At 42.4% G+C, this 22,408-nt stretch overlaps 1 protein-coding gene across 3 annotated transcripts in view; it reads left to right on the top strand.

Moving 5' to 3' along the window:
- The first annotated feature begins 2,972 nt into the window (after positions 1-2,972).
- Positions 2,973-22,408, top strand: part of ACOT12 (acyl-CoA thioesterase 12) — a 31,013-nt gene continuing 11,577 nt past the window's right edge. For 2 of the 3 annotated variants that reach the window (XM_083577392.1, XM_083577393.1), the window contains exons 1-9: positions 2,973-3,717; positions 7,452-7,521; positions 12,481-12,541; positions 14,129-14,230; positions 15,146-15,281; positions 17,101-17,257; positions 19,525-19,644; positions 20,400-20,550; positions 21,045-21,100. In XM_083577392.1, coding sequence (XP_083433518.1) covers positions 3,600-3,717; positions 7,452-7,521; positions 12,481-12,541; positions 14,129-14,230; positions 15,146-15,281; positions 17,101-17,257; positions 19,525-19,644; positions 20,400-20,550; positions 21,045-21,100 — 971 coding nt within the window. In that variant the 5' untranslated portion in view covers positions 2,973-3,599. The remainder of the gene's footprint in view (positions 3,718-7,451; positions 7,522-12,480; positions 12,542-14,128; positions 14,231-15,145; positions 15,282-17,100; positions 17,258-19,524; positions 19,645-20,399; positions 20,551-21,044; positions 21,101-22,408) is intronic. The other variant, XM_083577394.1, reaches the window with a different exon arrangement.

The raw sequence follows: 22,408 nt of genomic DNA, 5'->3' as shown, positions 1-22,408 counted from the left end.
TGCAACTGGGGTGTTGTTGTTGGGAAGTTTGTTGCTGTTGGATTTTTTTTGCACATTTATATATTTTGTGATTGGTGTAGAAATTGTTCAGGCTGGTTGTGTATTTCTAAATGTTTTATTTATTGTTTATAACTACTTTTGTTATGTAGTTGCATAATTTTTCATGTTGTAAGCTACTTTGAGCATGGTTTGAACTTTGGAAAAGCGGCATACAAATGAAATTATGTGTGTATGTATGAATGTATGTATACCTCAAGAGGAAGCGAGAGGGCTGGGCAAAGAAGTTGAAATCTCAGGGAAGAGAAGATGGAGATACCCCTCTTGAGAAAAAGGAGGTTGTATAAGAAGTGTGTTATGTGATCAGTTTTTGTGGGATGGAGTTGGCTGACTGTCTGGCTTCTAATTCCTGGATCCAGCGTGGATTCAAGTGCTGGAATAGCCAGGCCAATGTGGCTAATGGGCCATTAAGGAAAACAAAGCGGTGGCTCTGTGCCAGAGGGTAAACAGCTGGGCCTCCGTTCCCCAACTCTGTTAATCAGAAAGACAAAAGGCCAGAGTTGAGAGTTGTGTTGTGTGAGCTAGAAGCTGGATGCAAAAAGCAGAAAGGATGGAAAGGCAGAGAGAGAGAGAGAGAGAGAGAGAGAGAGAGAGAGAGAGAGAGAGAGCGCAAGCCAAGGATGATTTCTGCTGGAATAACAAGGTTGTGTCTATGGGATGAACAATACTCTTTCAGGGTGTTAATGCTGCAAAACCCTGCAACGCAGGCTCAGGTTGTATATGTGTGTAAATAAACCATGTAACGTGTGGGACACCACTCTGCCTCACTCCCTGGAATCTTGCACCACTCAGAGATTGGGGTGGCATGCAACAGTATGTTTCTGGCAGGAAGGGAGTGAATGGAAAGGCAAAGATGATGTACAGTCAAGGATGGCTGGGAACCAGAAAGAAGCAAGACAGGCAGCTAAGAAGCTAAGAAGCAAAGAAGCAGCTCCCTTGAGAAAATTATATGGGTGACTGAGTAACAGAGTAGAAAAAAGAAGTGAGTCTGAGAAAAATCCTAGGGACAATAAGGTGTTTATTCTGTTGAACAGGACACAGAGGGGGAGGGGAATTAGAATTTGTATGGCTGTAAACCATGGGGGGAAAGGGTTGTTAGACACCCCCCTCAATAAATCTTATTTTTATTTAACAAATAATTCGCCCTTCACCCAAAGGCCCCAGGACAAGAGAATACATACATATTAAAATATAGGAACACTCAGAAAAGATAGCATAAATAATTTATAATACCACAAAACATTAAAAGCATCAAGTAGTAACAGCAACAGACATGTGGTTAGCTTGTTCTTTGGAGAACGAGGTTTACCTTCCTTTTCCTGCTACTCTGGCTGGGTTGTTGTTTTTTTTATCCCACCTACTCATATAATTTTAAAAGATACACCACCATATTCTTTTATAAGATGCAACCCTGTTGCCATGGCACCGCTTATTTCTCAGCCCCTACCTCACATTCTTCCTGTGGAGATGTTTACACCCTGCTTGTAAGACTGGTTCACATTGGATCGTAATGCAAGAATCACTTAGGCTCTGTAATTCCACTGTAAGCTTACATGCCATGATTTACACTTGTAAGGTCAGCATAGCCATGTCATCCAGATTCAAACACACTAGCTTTGTTCCCTATATCTTTCTGAGTCTGAATCCACTCCCTTCAGAAAAGTCTCCAATCTGACCAGAGCCATAGCTAGGTGATCTTGCACTCCTGGCAGAACCATCCAGATTGCGCCCCCTAGCCACGGACAAATTAGCTCTTCTTTCTGTCTCTCCTCCGACCCCCCCCCCCATTCAATTCACCCTCTATTTAAAACCATTTCTTCGGTGGCAATATTTATATTTATAGACATATTTTTAGCCAATTTTGCACACACACCCCTCGCCTGCGCCCCTGACGGGGGCCCACCTCACCACCCCCTAGCTATGGCCCTGAATCTGACACCTCCTTTTTCCACCAGGTATAAAGCACAACTACTGAGCAATTCAATTTATTTACTTTCCACATAGCTTTGACATTGCAGGTTCTTCCTATTAAATCCTCTACATGCTGTTGGAAGACCCAAGGACAAATGAGGCAGTGAATGCTATATAATACACAGCTACCTGTGAGAAAAATCCCAGAGAGGCTGAAATGTGAATTTGCTAGATCTCCATGAGAATTTTGTAACCCCTCACCCACGTGCCCCATCATCTTATTGCCTCCTTACTGTTGAAAAAGTTGTACTTCCCAGATACTACCACAAGATGTCATATGGGGAACCTCTAGGCAAGACACCTGTCAGCTTAACCGTCTCAACTTTTCCCAACTCTGCAGACCAGTGTTCCCTTAGTATAAGCCTGTTCTTCTAATTTACTTTGCACAGAGAGCTGGCAAATAAAACTTTTTTAAAAAAATGATGTCATTTATTCTTCAGTAAGCATGGATGCAGAGGCAATCCGTTTTACATCAGGAACAAGTGGGGTGGGGGGAAAGATCTACATTGTGATTTGCTGCCCCTGTAGATCCTGCCACCTGAAGCAGTTTCCTCACCTGGCCTCATGGGTGGGCTGACCCTGCATGGATCCCCAGCAGGTATAGCATTAAATTTACAATTAGAAAAAAATGGGAAGGCAACCAATTGCAGAAAAAGGGGGGTGGGTGACTGGACAGATCGTGATTTCAGCAGAATTCTTATTTGAGGATGGTGTTGGTGGGGTCAAGCCTGGGCTCCAATAATAATGTGATTGGCTCAAATAATAATTTTAAAATTATTGTGCAAGTGGAGGTTCACTTCCTTCATTCCTTTTGATAAGTAGTTTTTGCAAAGGTAATAGATAAAAAAAAAACCCCAGCAACTCAACTGTTGAGAACCTGTGAAATATGCAACCCCCTAATCAAAGGGTCATTTCGATTTCCCAGAGGCCTCCACTGCTGCCATTCTCCCTGACAGAGAAGTTTCAGCGTGAAACTGCTTAGCAAGACGACTGATTATATCCGTTTAAGTCTGAGGAAATATAATGGTCGCTTATGACAAAGGGCGACCCCTTAACACTTTTATGGAGGTCGGCTCTCGCGCTGCGCAACGCCTGCTCAACATGCCCACTTTCTGGTCCGTCCCACTGCCTTAATCGGTGTCTCCCGCGAGCTGAGTTTTAATAATGCATGATATATCAAAATGTGGCGCCTTTTGTTATTATCGCACGCGTTTAAATTTTATTTTCCGTAGCAACTAGAAGGCAGAAAGGACGGGAAGCACGCAGCAACCCGGCGAGGGCGAGAAGGTGAGGTTCGCTCGTTCCTTAGCTACTAAGCAGCTTCGAGGAACCTGCCCCGCGTGGGCCGAGGACGCGGCCGCCGAAGGAGGGAGCTGGTTCGCCGCCAAAATAAGGGCACCGCCAGTTTCCCTTCGACGCCCAGGAAAGCGAGCCTCGCGCCTAATTACACATTAGCCCGGCAGCGGGAAGCAGGGCGCGCGGGCGGGCATGCGAAGGTCCCAGCTGCCTCTGCAGGCGCCGCCACAGACGCGAGCGAGCGAGGCGCAGGAGGCGGCAGCACCGCGGGCTCCATGGCGGCCGCGCAAGTGCACATGTGCCAGACCATCTTTCCCGCGCACACGAACTACCGCGGGGAGTTGGGCGCGGGGCAGCTGCTCAAATGGATCGACACCACGGCCTGCCTGGCGGGTAAGCGCGAGCGCCCCCTTCTCCCACCCGCCTGCTTCAGGCGCTCAGGGTGACCCTCAGGGCCGGGGGTGGGGGGATGCGCAGCAGCGGGTGCTTCTGGCCCCCTCGTCTCTGGCGAGGTCCAAGATAGCGACGGTGCCTGGCTGTTCACCACCTCTTCCAGGCCTTATAAGAGTTGCATGGCACAGGCAGAAAGTCTATTGGTGCAACTCTTATCCACTTAACAGGTGGATAGGGCGCAAACGTTGGATTTTTTTACTTGTCTGGCAAGTAATAAGAGACAGCAAGCCCAATCCTCATCTTCATGATGCTGTAACTACCTCCTTTGCACAGTATCCTCAGTTTGGGAAGCGAGGATTTGCAGTGTCAGGTAAGGCCAGGTGCCAACTTCTCCCGGGAGGAAACCCTGTTGAACTCAATGGGACTTATTTCTGAGGAGACATGGGTAGAATGGTGCTGCCAGCTCCTTACACTGCAATCCTAAGTATATCTACTCAGAAGTAAGTCCTATTGAATTCATTGAGGCTTACCTCCAGCTGGGTGGGTTTGGGATTGCATAGTGCCAGCATAATGTGCTCATTAGCAGATACTAAGGAGCACAAAAATATTAATAAAGTTTTATTTCTCTCTCTCTCATTATGGTATCATTCTAGAAATAAAATTATTATTATGCTGGCACTTGCAATTTCCAGAGGTTTTTTCTTCCTTCGATAAGGCTGTGAGGTATACTGGAGCATTTGTAATGCAAACTAGCTTAATTACAATACACATTTTGTTGGTAAAGAATTTAGGGATTTCACAGCTTTAAAAATTAAAACAGGTTCATTTTTCTCTTTTATATAACCCCAGTTACTGAATGATTTTATCTTTTTTGTCACAACTCTCCAATGAGGTAGGAAAGAGTTATCAAGCTAGGGGGTCACCATGGACAAATTTGGAATTTTGAGAGAGTGCCATGTGCACCACCCTTCAAGTAGGTTCTCTGCCCTGGGCCATTCCCCACAAAAGACAAAAAGAGAATCTCTGTGTGTGTGTGTGTGTGTGTGCGCGCGCGTGCCTTTATGGCCTCTGGACAAAAGTTGGAAGCAGTAGAATTAAAATGCAGTCTCTTGAACTTGTATGATTTTACAAAGGACCCCCCCCACCTTACAGTGGTATATTTCACATCCAACAGCACATATCCAGTGCTTGCCAACACACACTCACACACACATACGGCAGAGATCCTAAAGGATCTTCATAATTTTTACTAAAGATGACAACAACCCACCAACAAATCACAGAACACCCTCTGTAGATAGAGAGGTGACTTTTGAATTGTTGGTTGTTTTGAGGGTATCGCTTGTAAAAATTATGAGGAACCAGAAACAATACTCAGGGGCTTCTTGGGCACCAGGAAAAGTCCTCAAGACTGCTATTGTGACTATGGGCACCACAGTGAGCAAGCCATATTTTTCACACATTTGTATACAACGCCAGCAGTAGAATTAAACAGCATTCACCAGAAACCCATGTTCTGCATCCTGCATTTGCCTGTACTGTTTTCTTTGAACTTGCACAAGACAGCTACTGAACACATGCACTCTATCCATCAGGTCAGTTTCTCTCTCCATGAAGATTGGTATATGGTTACAGTTGTTGGATGACATTCCTTAGTTAAGCCAATTGCTTGCTAATAGTCAGGAATGATTGGTTGGTGTTCTCTCGGTGTAACATAGGACTGGAAATGTTTTCCTGAATGACCAGTTTGCCAGTGAGGTTAGATCCGATACCACTGTTGTGCCAGAGAGTGTGTGTAACAGAAAAGGCTATTTGAATCTAAGATACTCATGGGAGAAAGTGGGGAGTATTGAAAGTGAGCTGGCTAAAAACGAGAGATGGTGCAGGTGCTGTATATTGGGAAACCCAATGCAGGATTAGCATCTGTACTGCCTGTTCCCCACAGAGAGTGCTACAGTTTGGATTAGCAAACTGCAACTTCCAGAATTCTTGGGGGAAGAAGCCATGTGCTTAAAATGTATGGTGTGGATGTGACCTGAGTTCAGTTCTGATACTGAAAACAAAATCCCTAGGCTCAGAGGCATCCTGCATGCCTTTTGCACCTGACTCTACCTGGTAGATCTTAGGGTTCAAATAATTAAAAAACAAACTTCTGAGAAATCTGAGGCCTGGCTACCCTGATGAACCTCACAGGGTTATTATGAGGATGAAATGGAGAATATTCTATAAATATCCTAAAGTCCTTGGAGGAACAGTAGGCTACAAATGTTAAAAGATAAATGGGGGGGGGGAGTTTGCCATCTTTTCCTTCGGAAGTTAAGCATTACTCAAGAGGCTGTAAATTATTTCAAGCACTATCTCACCAGTACCCTTATATCTAGTTCACAGATGGCCCAGTTTCGTGTTCTCATTGGGTTTAAAAGATGATTAGACAAATTCTGGCTCTCTGGCTGTTAAAGATCATGACAGTGTTCTACTTCAGTTGTCGGAGGCATATACTGCCTCTGAATATCATTTGCAAGGAATCGCAAGTGGGGAGGGTGCTGTTGCATTCAGGAGCTGCTTGTGGGCTTCCCACAGGCCTCCAGTTGACCACAGTAATTGGGCTGCTGGACTAATATCCTTACGTATAATTTTTAAGAAAACAGTTTTGTGGATTTCAGTTGTGTTTTATTGATAATCTTGCTATGTAAGCCATTTAGAGAGTGTTGTCATGAAGCAATCTATAAATCTTAACAAATGAATAGAATTTATAGATTTTGGTGGGGGGCGGGGAGAGAACATGTATGCTTGTTGTGAAGCTGCAGTTGGAACTGGTAAATGCGATAAAATAGATGCAGGATAACAAAACCAGATGGGGTAGCCAGTACCACAGAAGACAAAATCTGGATTCAATATGACCTTAACTGGGCCCAACTAAGAAGATGAATTTCAATAGGGACAAATGTAAGGTTCTGCACTTAGGCAGGAAGAACCAGAAGCACAAATATAAGATGGAGGACACCTAGATTGCCAGTAGTACATGTGAAAAGGATCTAGCAGAGTTAGTGGACCACAAGCATAATGTAAGTCACCAGTGTGATGCAGCAACAAAAAAAGCAAATGCTATTTTAGGCTGCATCACCAGAAGTATAGTGTCCCGAGGAAGGGAAGAAATGGTACCACTCTGTTCTGTTTTGGTCAGACCACACCTGGAGCACTGTGTCCAGTTCTGGACACCACAATTTAAGAAGGATGTTGACAAGCTGGAATGTGTGCAGAGGAGGGCGACCAAGATGATCAAGTGTCTGGAAACCAAGCCTTATAAGGAATGCTTGAGGGATTTGGGTACATTTAGCCTAGTAAAGAGGAGGCTGAGGGGAGAAAGGATAGCCATCTTCAAATAGCTAAAGGGCTGTGACATGGAGGATGGAACAAGCTTGGTTTCTCCTACTCCGAAGGGTAGGAACTGAACCAATGGATTCAAGCTACAAGAAGGGAGATTGGAACAGACTCCCTAGGGAGGTGGTGGCCTCTTGTTCCTTAGAGGTTTTTAAGCAGAGGTTGAATGACCATCTGGGAGTCCCTTCCAGCTCTACAATTCTATGATTAACAATGTGTATCTTTGGAAGGAAAGCATCCTATGTGTAAAGTGGCCCTTAGAAGACAACCAAATTAACCATGCTTAAGGGCAAAGGCATGTTGAGAGAAAGCTTATAATTGCTTACATGTTTATAATTGCCTTTTCTTTCAAGCTGAGAAACACGCTGGCATGCCCTGTGTGACAGCATCGGTGGATGACATTCAGTTTGAAGAAACTGCCAGGTATACCTTCAAATAGTTATTATCAACACTTTTCACAGCCTTCCTTTATTTTATGTGTAACAGAGATTAAGCAGAACATTAAAAATTGGTCCAGTGAACATAGGAGATGATTCTCTTAAGGGTGGGCAGCTTCTCTCAGCCTGAGGACCATGTTCTGTCATGGGGCCTCATCATAGCTGTCAGCTGTTCCTTATTTGGCGGGAAAGTCCCTTATCCCAGCGCTGTGTCCCGCTGCTGTCCCTTATTGATGATGTCCCTTAAATTTCCCGGGTTTCAAAGGAAGCAGCTCCTCTCTCTCCCTCCCTGCCGGCCAGGGAGGAGGGAGGCCCCAACTGTGTTGCTTGGCTGCGTTGCTCACCCAATAAGGAGTCTAAAAACATCGCCTTTGCTCAGCGCTTCCCAGCGGAGAGGTGACGGTGGTTTTCCTTGCTGCATCCCCTTTGCCGGGTTGCTGCGCATTGGGAACCACCGCTTGAGGCTTCGTTTGGCTGCTGGCTGGGGCTTTCTGCCTTTGGCTTGGAGGGGCTCAGAAGCTGAACATACCTGTGCTTGGAAAATCCCTTATTTTGGCTGCTGATCCCTTATTTTCGAGGCTGTTTTCAAATCTGTAAGTTGACAGCTATGGGCCTCATGACAATAGTGGACAAGGGCCAGATGCAGGAGGAGGTGGAGGAACATATGAGGCTCTTACCTTTGTACAGTAGGTGACATTCCAGCCGTGTTGAAATCCAACACCCACACCCACCCCTCAATTCTGCATTTAGCTAAGCAAGTATTATGATCATAGTTCAAATAAACATGGACACTCAAGGAGGGCATGGGGAGGGGCATAGCCCAAGGATAGGGGTGTGTGAGTTGGGGGAGCGGGGAGTTCAGATAGGAGTGCCTGCTAGGGATACAAGTTTGTCTACAAATACAACCATTTACTGAGAAAGGAAACCACTTTAAAAAAAATCTTACAATGTTTTTCTCGATATGACAATGAGTGGCATTCATGTGTAAGAAGTCATAAATTTGCACCCCCCCCCATTTTCAAAGATTATGCATTTCATGGATTCATAAAAGTGCATGCAACTCAAGAAATATATTTTGCTTTTAACTTCCAGAAATAAGGGGGAGGGTTTCCCCTCTGAAGCTAATAGCGAGCAATTTTTGCCAGTCAACTGTTTGTCTCGATTGTTAATGTGGGAGAAGTCTGGCAGTTTTATGAAGTTAACCTTCCACCTGAGTGTTAATTAACTTTAAAAGCATTTATAATTAATGTTAATGTTCATTAATTTTGAAAACTAAGATAACATTTCTTTCTGCTGTGTTGCAAAAGTACGGAATGATGGCAAATGCAATTATTAACTTCTGTGGGATTTTAGACTACAAGTCTGTGTTTTCCTGAGGAGCAAGGCCTGATGGGTTCATGCAGTATTTTCTAAATGGCACAACTTTGTGAGCACGAATACATATGTAGGTGCCATATCCATGCACAGCAAGTTCATATTGCAGCAGTTACCTCTGGTATGAAGAAACAATATATTTACAGTGATGCTCCAGTTATAGTGTTGCGTGAATCACTTTTCACACAGCTCCCCCCCCATTGAGATTTGTGTGTACTCATTAGTGGCTTAAAATGCAGCTAGGTCATTCTTTTTCTCAGTTCAAGCTGGTATTGGAGTAAAGGTAAAGAGACCCCTGAACCATTAGGCCCAGTTGCGACCGACTCTGGGGTTGCGGCACTCATCTCGCTTTATTGGCCGACGGAGCCAGTGTACAGCTTCTGGGTCATGTGGCCAGCATGACTAAGCCGCTTCTGGTGAACCAGAGCAGCGCACGGAAACACCATTTACCTTCTCACTGGAGCGGTACCTATTTATCTACTTGCACTTTGATGTGCTTTCAAACTGCAAGGTTGGCAGGAGCAGGGACTGAGCAACGGGAGCTCACCTCGTCGTGGGGATTCGAACCGCCGACCTTCTGATCAGCAAGTCCTAGGCTCTGTGGTTTAACCCACAGCGCCACCCGCGTCCCGTGGTATTGGGGTAGGGAAGCCTCAAAACACAGTATTTCAGAAGAAATGACAAGATGGAGGAGTGCACTGGATGCTGAATAAACAAGCATGCACGCAGCCCAAGTCCTATGGAATGCAGTGGAGCTTATTTCTGGGATATGCTTGGACATTCCCATTTCCCAAGAAATTAGCTGTGTTTCTTTAATCCACAAGGAATATAGAAGTGGTAGCCAACATGGTGCCTCTATGTGTTGTTGGATTCCAACTCCCATAATTCCTGACCGGTGGCTCTGCTGGCTTTGAGTTGGATTCCAACAATAGCCAGAGTGTGCCATGTTGGCTGCTCCTGAAGTATAGGAGAAAGTTACTTGTAACAATGTGATTTTTGCACAATGAATTAAGAGCAATGCATCTTATTCCTTCAGCTCTTGCACTCCACATCAGAACAGTAGTAGTAGTAGTAGTAGTAGTAGTAGTAGTAGTTGGTATAATTATTACTCCTACAACTATGTTTTGGCCTGTCAACTCCTAAAGCACCAAAAGACTAGAAATCAAAAGAGAAATAGGAGGTGCCCAACCCCATGTTTCTGTTGTAAGATGAATGTGATGGAATCACTGGGGAGAATTGGGAGGCAAGGGAAACCTTAACTCTTCCCTCCCCACCAATTCTCCCTGCAAATGCCCCCCAAGCTGGTTTAGGTATCTCTCCTCCCTGCATAGACAAACTGTAACTGTTCCAGGTTTTTATGCTCCTTGCTTTGTCTTTGAGATGGTTAGAACTTTTGAATATCCATCCTGTATGAGTAAAATCTGCTACTTATATATGGTCCCCCTCACCTAACCTGCCTACAGGGAAAACAGCTCCCCCCCCCCATTAAAGAACAAACATTGTTGTTTGTGTTTGTATACCATGTGAATTCATCAGCAGTGTCTATTTTACATAAGTTTGTAGTTTAGATTTCCTTCTCTTTTTGCATTTTCTTTGTGTACCCTTACTGAGAGCATTCAGCCTGCTACACTTCAAAAGGTCCCCATCAGTTACAAATGAGAATGCAATGGTCTGTGACACTGCAATGTTCCCTGAATTCCAATTCCCAGAGCCTCTGTTCAGAGCAAGTGGCTTTCGGGGTACTTTTCAACAGTGACAACGGAACTTCCTATATATATATATATAAACAGAATTATTAACCATAGATGGGATGCTCCTGGCCTTACAATGGCTTTTTAAAGAATGTTTAGATAGTGTTCACACGCCAGCCTTCAGGAGCTCTGGGTTCTGGAGAACAAGATTAGATTCTAAGCATTTCAGGGAGATACTCTGAAAATAAAGGGTTTCCCTGACATAAATATAAGAATAAGCCAGAACCACACAGTTGTACGAAATTCAAGGTGAGGTGATAGCATGTTTGGCCCCTGGCATCACCAGTTAAAAGAAATGGGTAGCAAGTGATATGAAAGACCTCTACCTGAGGCCCTGTAAAACCAATGCTAGGTAAAGTAGACAATACTGGACAAAATAAATACATTTACCTGACGTAAGATAGCTTCTTATGCTCCTAAGGGACTAACGAAAAGAAAAGCAACCGTGTGGTTTTGGCTCCAAGTAGCACCAGCAACATAATGTGTGGAAATGGCTCCAGCCTTGCAAAATAAGATAAATGAAAGCACCTCTTTATGCAGCGCATAGTTAAAACTGGCCACGGTGATGGCCAGCAACAGATAGCTTTAAAAGAGGATTAGGTAAACTAATGGAAGAGGAGGCTACTAACCATCACGGTTCTGCTCTCCCTGCAGAGTTGGAGGCAGTGATGCTTCTGAATGCTGTTTGTGGGAAACTGCAAGAGGGGAGGGCTCTCTTGTGTTTGTGTCCTGCTTGCTGGTTCCCCATAGGCATCTTGCTGGCCACTGTCAGAATAGGATACTGGACTAGACAGGCCATGGACCTGACCTGGCAGGCTCTCCTTATGTTTTTATGTCCATAAAAGTTTCTAAGCTGCAAAAAAATTCTACTAGCATGATGAAGTGTTGCTAGAGGAGGAACAGAGAGTCCTGCCCCTCCTACAGCAAACCAGAGCAGGACAACTCACTCGGTTTCCATGCTAGGTGCAGAGGAAGGACAGAATGTTCAACCTCTCATTGGCCGGACCTCCCACATACCGAATGGAATTTCCTGTTACCATTTGCAGTCAGGTGCCTGATCCAAGGCTGAGATAGCCTTTCTTTGTCGGTACTTCACATGTGTGGATCCTGGCAATGAAAACCAAATTCCAGGTCCAGGGTTATGTACCATGCTGAAATAGGCTCCAATTAAGACCTGCTACTCTTTCTGTCGTGAGGGACGTGGGTGGCACTGTGGGTTAAACCACAGAGCCTAGGGCTTGCCGATCAGAAGGTTGGCGGTTCGAATCCCCGCGATGGGGTGAGCTCCCATTGCTCGGTCCCAGCTCCTGCCAACCTAGCAGTTCGAAAGCACGTCAAAGTGCAAGTAGATAAATAGGTACTGCTCTGGCGGGAAGGTAAATGGTGTTTCCGTGCGCTGCTCTGGTTCACCAGAAGCGGCTTAGTCATGCTGGCCACATGACCCGGAAGCTGTACGCCGGCTCCCTCGGCCAATAAAGCGAGATGAGAGCCACAACCCCAGAGTCGGCCACGACTGGACCTAATGGTCAGGGGTCCCTTTACCTTTACCTTATGGTTCTATGATAAGTGTTCAGCAGCTTGCCTGTGGACAGTGGGCAGAGGCTGACCAAGCAGCGTCACCTTCCTTGCCATTGCCCTGCAGAGCCAAAATGCTTTATTTCTGCCAATACCCCTCTCTCCCTCTGGTATTGATGGCTGGCCATGCAGTAGCCAGCAGTGTCATGTTGCCATTGCTAGATCAGGGCCAGTAAAGGCCTGGAACAGCTTATAATATTCTGTTTTTTGTATAATGAGATTATGGTGCTTTTTTCTGTTAATAGAGTCGGACAGATTATCAGCATTAATGCTAAGGTAAACCGGGCATTCACTACGAGTATGGAGGTAAGAGACTGCATTTGTTTGTCTTGGTGTGTTTTTAAGCTGAGATTATATATGGTGTTATATAGGCAGAATGAAACAAATGAAAGAATGAATTCATGTTAAGTAAATGGCCATCGCCAATAGATGCATTGAGCAGGGACTCAAATCTCTCTCATTAGTTTTTATCTCCTCCTCTACATTTCATAATCATTTATTGCCACAACATGACTCTTGTCTTCTGCCCCCTGGTTACAGGTCCAAAACATACCCCAGGGCCCCTTAGCTGCCCAGAGCTATTGACTTTCTCAGAGGCTATGTCCATTGTACTGTTTCAGTAGATCCACTCTCGCAAAATAGGCTCTCTAACAACTTTTGTGGTCACCAAACACTTGTACTCTTTATGCAGAACTACCTCTGGCTTCTCTTTCAAGTGAACCGGTATCTGCTACAGTACACTGCTAATTTTTAAATGTTTACATTCTTCTTTCTCAAAACATTTTGTTCCAACAGTTTGTTAAAGAGTTGAGCACTGAAACTGAATGAAAAAGTTCATAAATACAGAACATCTGCAGGCTTATCAGTTCAAAATGTGCCCTCAAGTCTATATTAGTCTTTATGGGGTTTAGTCATGCACGACAAAGACTATAAAAGCTATAAAGAGCTCCAGTGTGATGTAATGTTTAGAGGGTTGGACCAGGACTGAAGAGACCTTGATTCAAATCCTCAGTCAATTCAAAGCTTGCTGGAAGACCTTGCACCAGTCTCAGTCTAACCAACCTCACAGGATGCTGTGAGAATATGGAGAACCATGTACTGTATTCTTCTTCAGCTCCTTGGAGGAAAGGCAGGACATAAATTTAATAAATCAATAAATATTGACTGAAAATGGCCCAAGTGTTTCCTCCCTCCTTTCAGCACCCCACCCCCTTTAAAATTAGCCACCCATCAACATTTTATAGAATCAGCACTTCTACTTAGGTTTACAGTACTGCACGCACTTAGCAGAGAATAGGTCCCGCTGAACTCAGTAGGTATCTCTGAGCATCCAAACTGAACTCCAGTTTACCTGAAGGAGCGTCTCAACCCCCATCATTCAGTCTGGACACTGAGGTCCAGCTCTGAGGGCCTTCTGGTGGTTCCCTCACTGTGAGAAGTGAGGTTACAGAGAACCAGGCAGAGGGCCGTCTCAGTAGTGGCACCCACCCTGTGGAATGCCCTCCTGTCAGATGTCAAGGAAGTAAACAACTATCTGACTTTTAGAAGACCTCTGAAGGCAGCCCTGTTTAGGGAAGTTTTTAATGTTTGATGTTTTATTGTGTTTTGAATATTCTGTTGGGAGCCAAGCCACCCAGAGTGGCTGGGGAAACTCAGCCAGATGGGTGGGGTATAAATAATAAATTCATTATTATTAGTAGTAGTAGTAGATGTAACATAGGATTGTACTGTTAAGACACTTGGGAAGCAATGGAGATAATAACATAATTATGAAACCAGTTGGTGAGCTCAGCTCTTTATTAAGATGAAGGGAGTGCTAGTATTATTACATAAACCAGTTCTAAATTATATAACTCCTAGTAATCCGGTGTTGTTGTTTCTATTTGCATGTAGGTTGGTGTCAAAGTTACATTGCAAGATCCTCTTACCACCTTCCAAAAACTGATTTGTGTGGCTTTCTCTACATACGTGGCAAAACCAGTACATAATGGCAAGGTGATGTATTTCGTTCAAAAATGGTCCTTTGTTTACGTGGATTCCAGAATGGTCTGTAAAGCAAATTGTGGTGTTCATGGCAGCTTACCCTTACATAATTTGTACTAATATTGTTTGTCTGACAGCAGAGTAGTAGCACCGCTGAAGAATTGTAGTGGGCAAACATGCATCAGAAACTTTTACTGCGGTAATTTGACAGTGGGCTAGCTAGGGGAAGTGCCACAATTTCATTGCATTCAGTGCCTGCTACGCATTGCATTTCTAGTTTTCTGAGACAAATTTTAGTTTAGGTTGATTTTAAGATGTGTGTATCTGTGTGTGTAAATACTCTGGCACCGGGGGGCGGAGAGCAGGTGGGGGCGGGGCTGGTGTGCGTCCTGGGGGCGTGGCACGCCACCTGTGGGGGCATGGTGCCCAGCGTGGGCGGGGGACAGCCGCGATGCCACCCCACCGGGATCGCACTGCCGGGGACAGTGCATTCCCCCTGCACTCCTCTTCCTCCACCAGTGTGTAAATAAATAACCAACATTTGGTAAATCCGGAATGTGAGCAAATGCATGTCAAGATACTGTTGGTATGTTATCTCTTCTTACCAATTATTAATGCAGCTTAATACAAAAGTGGCAGAATGAGGTGCAGACTTTGCTGTTGTTCAGATAATGAAGACGCACCTCTTTACCCAGGGCTTTGACACCTGAAATGTATACTGTATTTTCAGGATATTTTCAGGACCCACACTGTTGTTTGTGGTTGCATTTTTTATTGTAAGTTTAAAACTGCTTTTAATGCTGTATTTTCACTTGTAAATAACTCACCCTGAGAACTTAGGGTAAAGGGTAGGTAATAAAATAAAATAATAAAATAAAAGTAGAATTTACTTTTACAATCCTTTTTAAAAAATCTTAATTTGTTCAGGTTGATTTAAAACCAGTGGAGTTCGTCACTGCACAGGATTCTCTCGAGCACACCCTGGCTGCTGAGAGAAGAAAAATCCGACTGGATCATGAACGCGTCTGTAAGAACCTGGTGGAAGAATGTGGCATGAATAGCGGTCAGTCATTAGAATTTTTTTATTATTCTTGTATCCTACCCTTCCACCCGTAGGTATCCAGGGGGCCTCACAATAACCATTAAAATGAGGTCAGCATAAAATATAATTCAAACCATATAATTCAAACCAATATCAGCAATGAAACACAGTGCAGCAGACTGCAACACCTGGACTATTGAACAACAGTCCAGCTATGTGTGTCCAGCTAAGTATGTCTTAAATTAGATCCTGGAAGATAATGACATGGGGGACAGCTAAAGCATTGCTGTGTTCTTCCCATTTCCAAGTGGTGAGAAGTTTCAGGGAAGCATTATCCAGATTGGGTTCCTATGGAGTTTCCTATCTCTGGAAACTTAAGGCATTTTATAATATTTGGTTTATTGACAAATAGAGTACAAAGTAGAGCATACAGATCTCCTATTCCACATTAGATCCCAATAAAAGTTAGCTACGCATACAAAGTGCCTTGAGCTCATCACTCATACGCACATTTTTGTTTGTGTGTATTCTCAGTCTGCTTCTGTTGTTCACACCCCTCCCCTACCATCTGCCCCCTCACTTTGGTCAGAAGGTGGGGTAGATCTGCAACACTAGCGTCCCAGTACATGGGTCACTGTTGTTTACTAGTAGCAGGAGGTGTAGGGCAGCAGGGAGGTGGGTGTGGCAGAAATGCATAAATGGTGAGTCCATTTGGTATTATGCTAATTTGCTAATGGCCCAACGTGGTTGCATATACCGTAGTGTTGTTTCCATAAACTTAAACTATCCATGTTGGAAAATGTTTTGCACTCATAACCTTTAAAACTTACAAAGTCCTTTTGGGCAGGATGCATAGTTTTAGCAATTATCTTAGACTAGATCAGGGGTACCCAAACTTGGGTCTCCAGCTGTTTTGGGACTACAACTCCCATCATACCTAGCTAGCAGAAACAGTGGTCAGGGATGATGGGAACTGTAGTCCAAAAGTAGTTGGAGACCCAGGATTGGAAAACCCTGGACCAGATGAAATCGATATAGGACATTTCAACCTATGGAACTGCACATGCTCATGTTTTAAAAAAAGAAGAAGCAGCACACTGTGACACCGTAAAGCAATTTTTCTCCTTAAAACACACTACCATAGCCAGCACTGGCTTAACAGTGATAAAGAGCAAAAAAAGTAAAGTGTTAAATTATCTTGTGCTAAGATTGCTTTCCATGAAACATCCACAAAGTTCACGAAGCAAGGTGGAATTTGTCTTCTAAATACAAATTGTACAACTTGATAAGTAGGTCCAAAGTGCAAAGCGCTCAGATGAATCCAAGCTACAACACAGGGGTTATAAAACAGATGTAAGTGGGGCAGAAGCCAAACACTTAATTCAGGTCAAGTGGGATCATGTGACAGATTAGCATGATTGGCATTTTTTTTGAAATATAAAGATCTTGCTTTGCTAGAGATCTCTTCACCCTGGAAGACAGATTCCTCCTTCCCCTGTTGAATTATGGGTATTAAATAGACCTGTAGTCCAATTTCTGTCTTTAAAACATATATTTATATGATCCAAATTCTAATAAGCTCACATAGTATGAATTTTAGCCTGACAGTATTAGAGAACAGGGTCAACCAACTAGCCCGACATTACCTGTATTCTATGCTCTCATAACAGCCATAAACTCTTTTGGAATTGTCTTATGGGATACATACCTTACAAAGTCACCCTGCTGATTTCAGTGAAGCTGCTTTATTACTAAGACATAGGGCAGTGGCAGCCACAGTATAATTGGACTGGTCTGTCATTTCACTAACATCCTTGGCTATTCACTTCATACATTTCAGAACAAGTTTGCAATCAAGGAGAAGGTGCAATTTCCACAGATCTCACCCATGTGCAGAGCACTGAACTTGTCTTGCCTCCGCATGCCAATCATCAAGGAAATACATTTGGTGGCCAAATTATGGCTTGGATGGAGACAGTGGCCGTTATTTCAGCAAGGTACCAATTTTTTATTCAGCATCCTTCCGTGTTACACGTTACCGGGCAGGCCTAGTGAGAAATGCAAGGTTTCTTTCTTTCTCTTTGTCTACTAGTTTAATGTTCATCTAATCACGCAGAGAATTCCATCATCCCCCTGTTGCTTGGTACATGTAGCTCTCTCTCTCTTTGTGTGTGTGAGACAAGAATTTCTATTAGAATTCCCTTCACACACCAGTGGGCCTGATTCATTGCCAGGGTGCTGGATGTGTCATTCCCATTCATTATTCATGTAGCTCTGATTTGTAACCTGAAGTTATACCAATAATAACTGGCTTTCCTTTGTTACTGGATAAACAGCTCATTTTATTAAAATTGCAAATCTGTCACAGGTTTTACACGGTCATAACACCAATGACCCAAGTGAGCGGCATTTATATGTAAGCACACAACCTCATTTATATATCTGTATCTATAAATGGTTCCCAAATAACTCTGCAATAAATCTGGTCCAGAAGAATGGAAGTTGGGTTTAGCTGCAGCAAAATAAAACATCAGACGCTGAAAATATTTCTTTTTTGCACTTAAAAGTGATGAGCCAAAATGTAGGAGAAACAGTGCTAAACAGTGACAGAGAGCTGTCTATTTTGCTTGACAAATAGCTGACCTTGCTGCAAAGCTTTTGTAAAACAACTTACAATTAGATTTGACCTTTGAAGGTGCCAGTTAGAGTTGCTATGACCACAGGCTTACAAGGAATGAGAATGAGGTTTATAAAAGCAAGCAGTACTCAAAGAACAAACTGAATATATGCTCAGACAGGGTTTTTTTATATATATATCCTCTTTAAATACTGTGATACTAACCAAGCAGTGTCGATGCTGAACTCAACAGCAATCTGCTAGAATGAGATTTGGTCTTTCAGGTACACCATGTCTGTAAAAATATGGGCTTACCTTTCTAGCAAAATAATATCAGGTTTAGGCCTAACAGTGAAAAAAGATTGCAAACTTCATCTACACATTTACACCTCCGTTCTTGACATTAATCTGCTTCTATCTTTATTGTTGTATTGCAAATGAGATATTTAGCAATTTAAATAGGAGGAGCAAATTATTCCTAATGAAAACCAAAGTAATTTGAATGCATTATAAAGATGCACAATTCAATTAATTAGAAACAGATAATTGTGCACGCTTAACAATTCTGGTACATCATAAAGGGTAATTGAGTTAAGGCTAAAGATAAATAATGGTGCAAAACAGTATTATCTCTAAGCTAAGCAAAGGTTAGGAAGAAATTTCAGCCCTACAACACCACCACAACAAAACAATACCTAATTCTCAGCAAATTCTTTTTAAAAGATTCATGCTTTTAAAATAAACTCACACAAGGACTTAATTTTTCCCCCTTTCATATATAGGGACTAGTGAGCCTAGCACTGCCTGGGATTGTTTTAGAAACTAAAAAAAGCCTTGTTTTTTGAAAAAAAATGAGTGTTTTTTTTGAGTTTGGACCCATCACATCAAAAATCAAGTGAAGTCACTACAAAGTCATGTTTCATTTCACCATCTCAATTCAAAATTGCACTTAGTGTCCAAACTTCAATGAATATACTAACCTCAAGAACCTTTGCGCAGAGTTCAGCAAGAATACCTTGAGGGGTGGCCAGACCTATGCCCCCAAATGGGTGCAGTCACACCAAAGTCACATTTGGGTCTGCCTCCTTGATTCAGAATGGCACCTGGTGCCCAAACATTGGCACAGACCCTCATCCCTCCACCCGTGATGTGTTTGGCAGCAATATATTGAGAGGCAGACAAAACAGGCAAAGAAATACCAGTGTTTATAATTTTTTTAAGAAATTGTTTCTGTACTCAATTGTTTTTAACTGTTTTTATATATGTAACTGTCTTATATACCTCATTATACTGTAAATCGATTTGAGATGTTTCATGGGAAATGATTCATCAAATAAATGAATGAACGAATGAAGAAAAATAGCACTTAATGTATGGAAGAGCTAAGCCAAACAGTTCCCCCCTCCCCCCCCTTTAAATAATAGATACAGATACCGGAAACCACAATTCTCAAATGCCTCAAGTTCCAACTGAAGAGAATGTTTCTACTCCCAAACCTTTATTAAAACCAGTATAAGCTATAAACTTGTAATTTCCATTTTATAGATTTAGTTTGTTGCATAGAAATACTGAAATGTTGCATTGATATGAAAAGAAATAGCACGATAATATATGTATTTTAATTTGCTTTCCTTTTTCCTCCTTCAGTCGCCTGTGTAGGCTGCATCCGACTTTGAAATCTGTAGATATGTTTAAATTCCGGGGCCCTTCAACTGTTGGTGACCGCCTGGTTTTCAATGCTATAGTTAACAATACTTTTCAGAAAAGGTAATAAGCTTGTCTCTATCTTAATGCTACTGTGTGGTCTAAAATGCTTCAGTTTCAATTTGCATAAAGAATATAAAAATTAAAATGTAGTTTGCAGTGCTGTTTTTCTAGAAAAAATAGGTGCCAGAAGTCACCACAAATTCCTCACTTGTTCTCTTATAATGGCAATGGTCCCCACCTGAGAGGTGCGAAGACTGAGTTCCAGCGAGTTCCAAGTGGGGAAAAAAAGCCCTGGTAGTTTGAAATTATACCATTCTGTGTTACACTAACAAGAACATAAGTATTAAAAATTCATATTCAGATATTTCCCCTCTGTTTATTGTACAACAACTGGAGATTGTAGTTTCTTGTATGTATGCTCCATTATTCATACGCATTCCCTTTGACCAGTTATTATGCGTTATCCTAGCCCGGTAGTAACAGACCTTAGCAAATCAGTAAATCTCATCACAGAATAGGAAGTTGTATGTCATGTCATAACATTTGGTGTGAGAGCCTAACTAACATCTGATGCACTTTAGAGATCAAGAAATATAAAAGTATACATAGGGTTGGAGTCCAATCCCATGCATGTCTGCACAGAAATGCCCTATTTAGATCAATGGAGCTTAGGCTCACCTGTATAATATGGCAGGTATAATAATTTATTTCCTCCTTTTAAAAAAAACAGCTTGTAGCTTCTCTGTATACTGTAATTCGGTGCGGCATCTGTCGCACCCCAGCTGCTAAATTAACTGAAAGCTCTTCTTTTTCAGCATTGAAGTTGGAGTTCGTGTTGAGGCCTTCAATTGTGAGGAATGGGCCAAAGGCCAAGCTCGGCATATCAACAGTGCCTTTTTAATTTTTAATGCTGTAAATGAACATGGAGAACTTATTACCTTCCCCAGAGTCAAATCTATTACAAAGGTGAACCTTTAAAAAAATAGGGAGAGAACAACTGTGTACATAAACAAGATAATCAGATTATTAATTTAGAAATTATGAAATGGATAGTATACCAGTAGGAGAAGTGAATATTTATTTGAGTTTTGTAAGATGAAAAATATATAAATCATTTTTGTCCCATAAGGGGCATTAATTCTAAAGTGCTTTGGATTAATATTTCATCTAGAAGACGATTATTGACCTCATAGCCAAGGACTGAAATACTCTGCCAGTCTCAGGTAAAAGGACTCGTAGTAGTTTTGTGATCCTAAGAAAAACCAGAATGATACTTTTCAGACAGTATTGTAGTTAACTTAGACATTTTATTTAGATGGTTGGCTTCACAGTAAAGTCTGTGTTATGCTCTTTAAAAAAAGCTTGTTATATTCAATCTGTCCGCTATTCTGAAAATTAGCAAAACTACAATGTAAAATTTATAACTAATTATTATTTTTTCTTGCTTTGTTATTGCAAAGGATGGTTTAAGGCGATATCATGGAGCTATTGCACGGAAGAAAATTAGATTAGCCAGGTACAGTAAGTAAGCCCCAAAGACAGCATAAATGTTTAAAATGCCATTAACAGTACAGCTGATGTTATTTCTCAGCTGCTATTGTAGAGCTGATCATGTTTGGTTTGTGAAACGTCAACAGAAAACATCAGTGCATGAGATGTTCCTCACAGATTGTACACAAAATCATTTTGGTGTACAGTAATGTGATATAAATCCGGCTTTGAACACAACAGATTCTGGAATCTCTTCCTCCATGTGGGATTGTTATGGGAGTGAGGGTATAGTTAGGATTTTTCCCAACTTTTTCCAGACATGCATGTCCATAACATGTTGTGTTTAATAAGCTCTGGTAAAGAAGTCTGTTTTAATGAACAATTTGATGTTTGAGCAGGATTGTTGCACCTTGTCTGGAGATGACAGCTTTAATGTTCCAAGGCAATATAACAGAAAGTAGCAGGTGGAACTCTTGTCTCCTACCATAAGTGTTATGCTGGGTAATCTTTTCCCATGCTGGTGGAGGAAAAATTGGGAAGTAAAGTGCCTGTGTCCTATCTCAGTGCCTTAGAGCATTTAAGAACCCCTTGTAGATAACTAGGGTTGTAACCAACATCAACCACACTCATGACCAATTTAAGTCCATTAATTCCAGTGGATCTATTTGTTGATCACTTCTCCTACCTGGGCAGTTATCTTTCCACAAGAGCCGACACTGATGCCAAAAACCAGCATTGCCTGAGCTCTGTAAGTGCAGCTTTCTCCTGACTGAAGTGCAGAGTGTTTGAGGATCGGGACATTCGCAGGGAAACCAAAATGCATGTTAACAAAGCTATTGCACTACCAACCTTACTGTATGCTTGTGAAACATGGACCACTTAAAACGCCTTCTCCATCTTCTCAAAAGATTCCATCAATGGCATCTCTGGAAAAAAAATTACATATCACTTGGGAAGACAGGTGAACTAATGTCAGTGTACTGGAAGAAGCAAAGATCATGTGTCGAAGCAATGATTCTTCAACATCAACTTCGTTGGACTGGTCATGTTGTTCAGATGCCTGATTATAGTCTTCCAAAGCAACTACTCTATTCTGAACTTAAAAATGGAAAGTGTAATGCTGGTGGTCAACAAAGAGGTTTATAGACTTTCTCAAGGCAAATCTAAAAAAATGTAGTATAAACACCGACAATTGGGAAACATTGGTCTGCGGGCGTTCTAATTGGAGAACAGTCTTTACCAAAGGTGTCATGGTCTGGTGACTTCTGTTTCAGTATATCTGAAGAAGTGTGCATGCACATGAAAGCTCATACCAATAACAAACTTAGTTGAT

This window comes from Podarcis filfolensis (assembly GCF_964270895.1).
Source record: "Podarcis filfolensis genome assembly, chromosome: 11".
In the NCBI taxonomy this organism is placed as follows: Eukaryota; Metazoa; Chordata; class Lepidosauria; order Squamata; family Lacertidae; genus Podarcis; species Podarcis filfolensis.
Note: the sequence above shows the minus strand (reverse complement) of the source record. Positions and strands in the feature narration are given on the sequence as shown.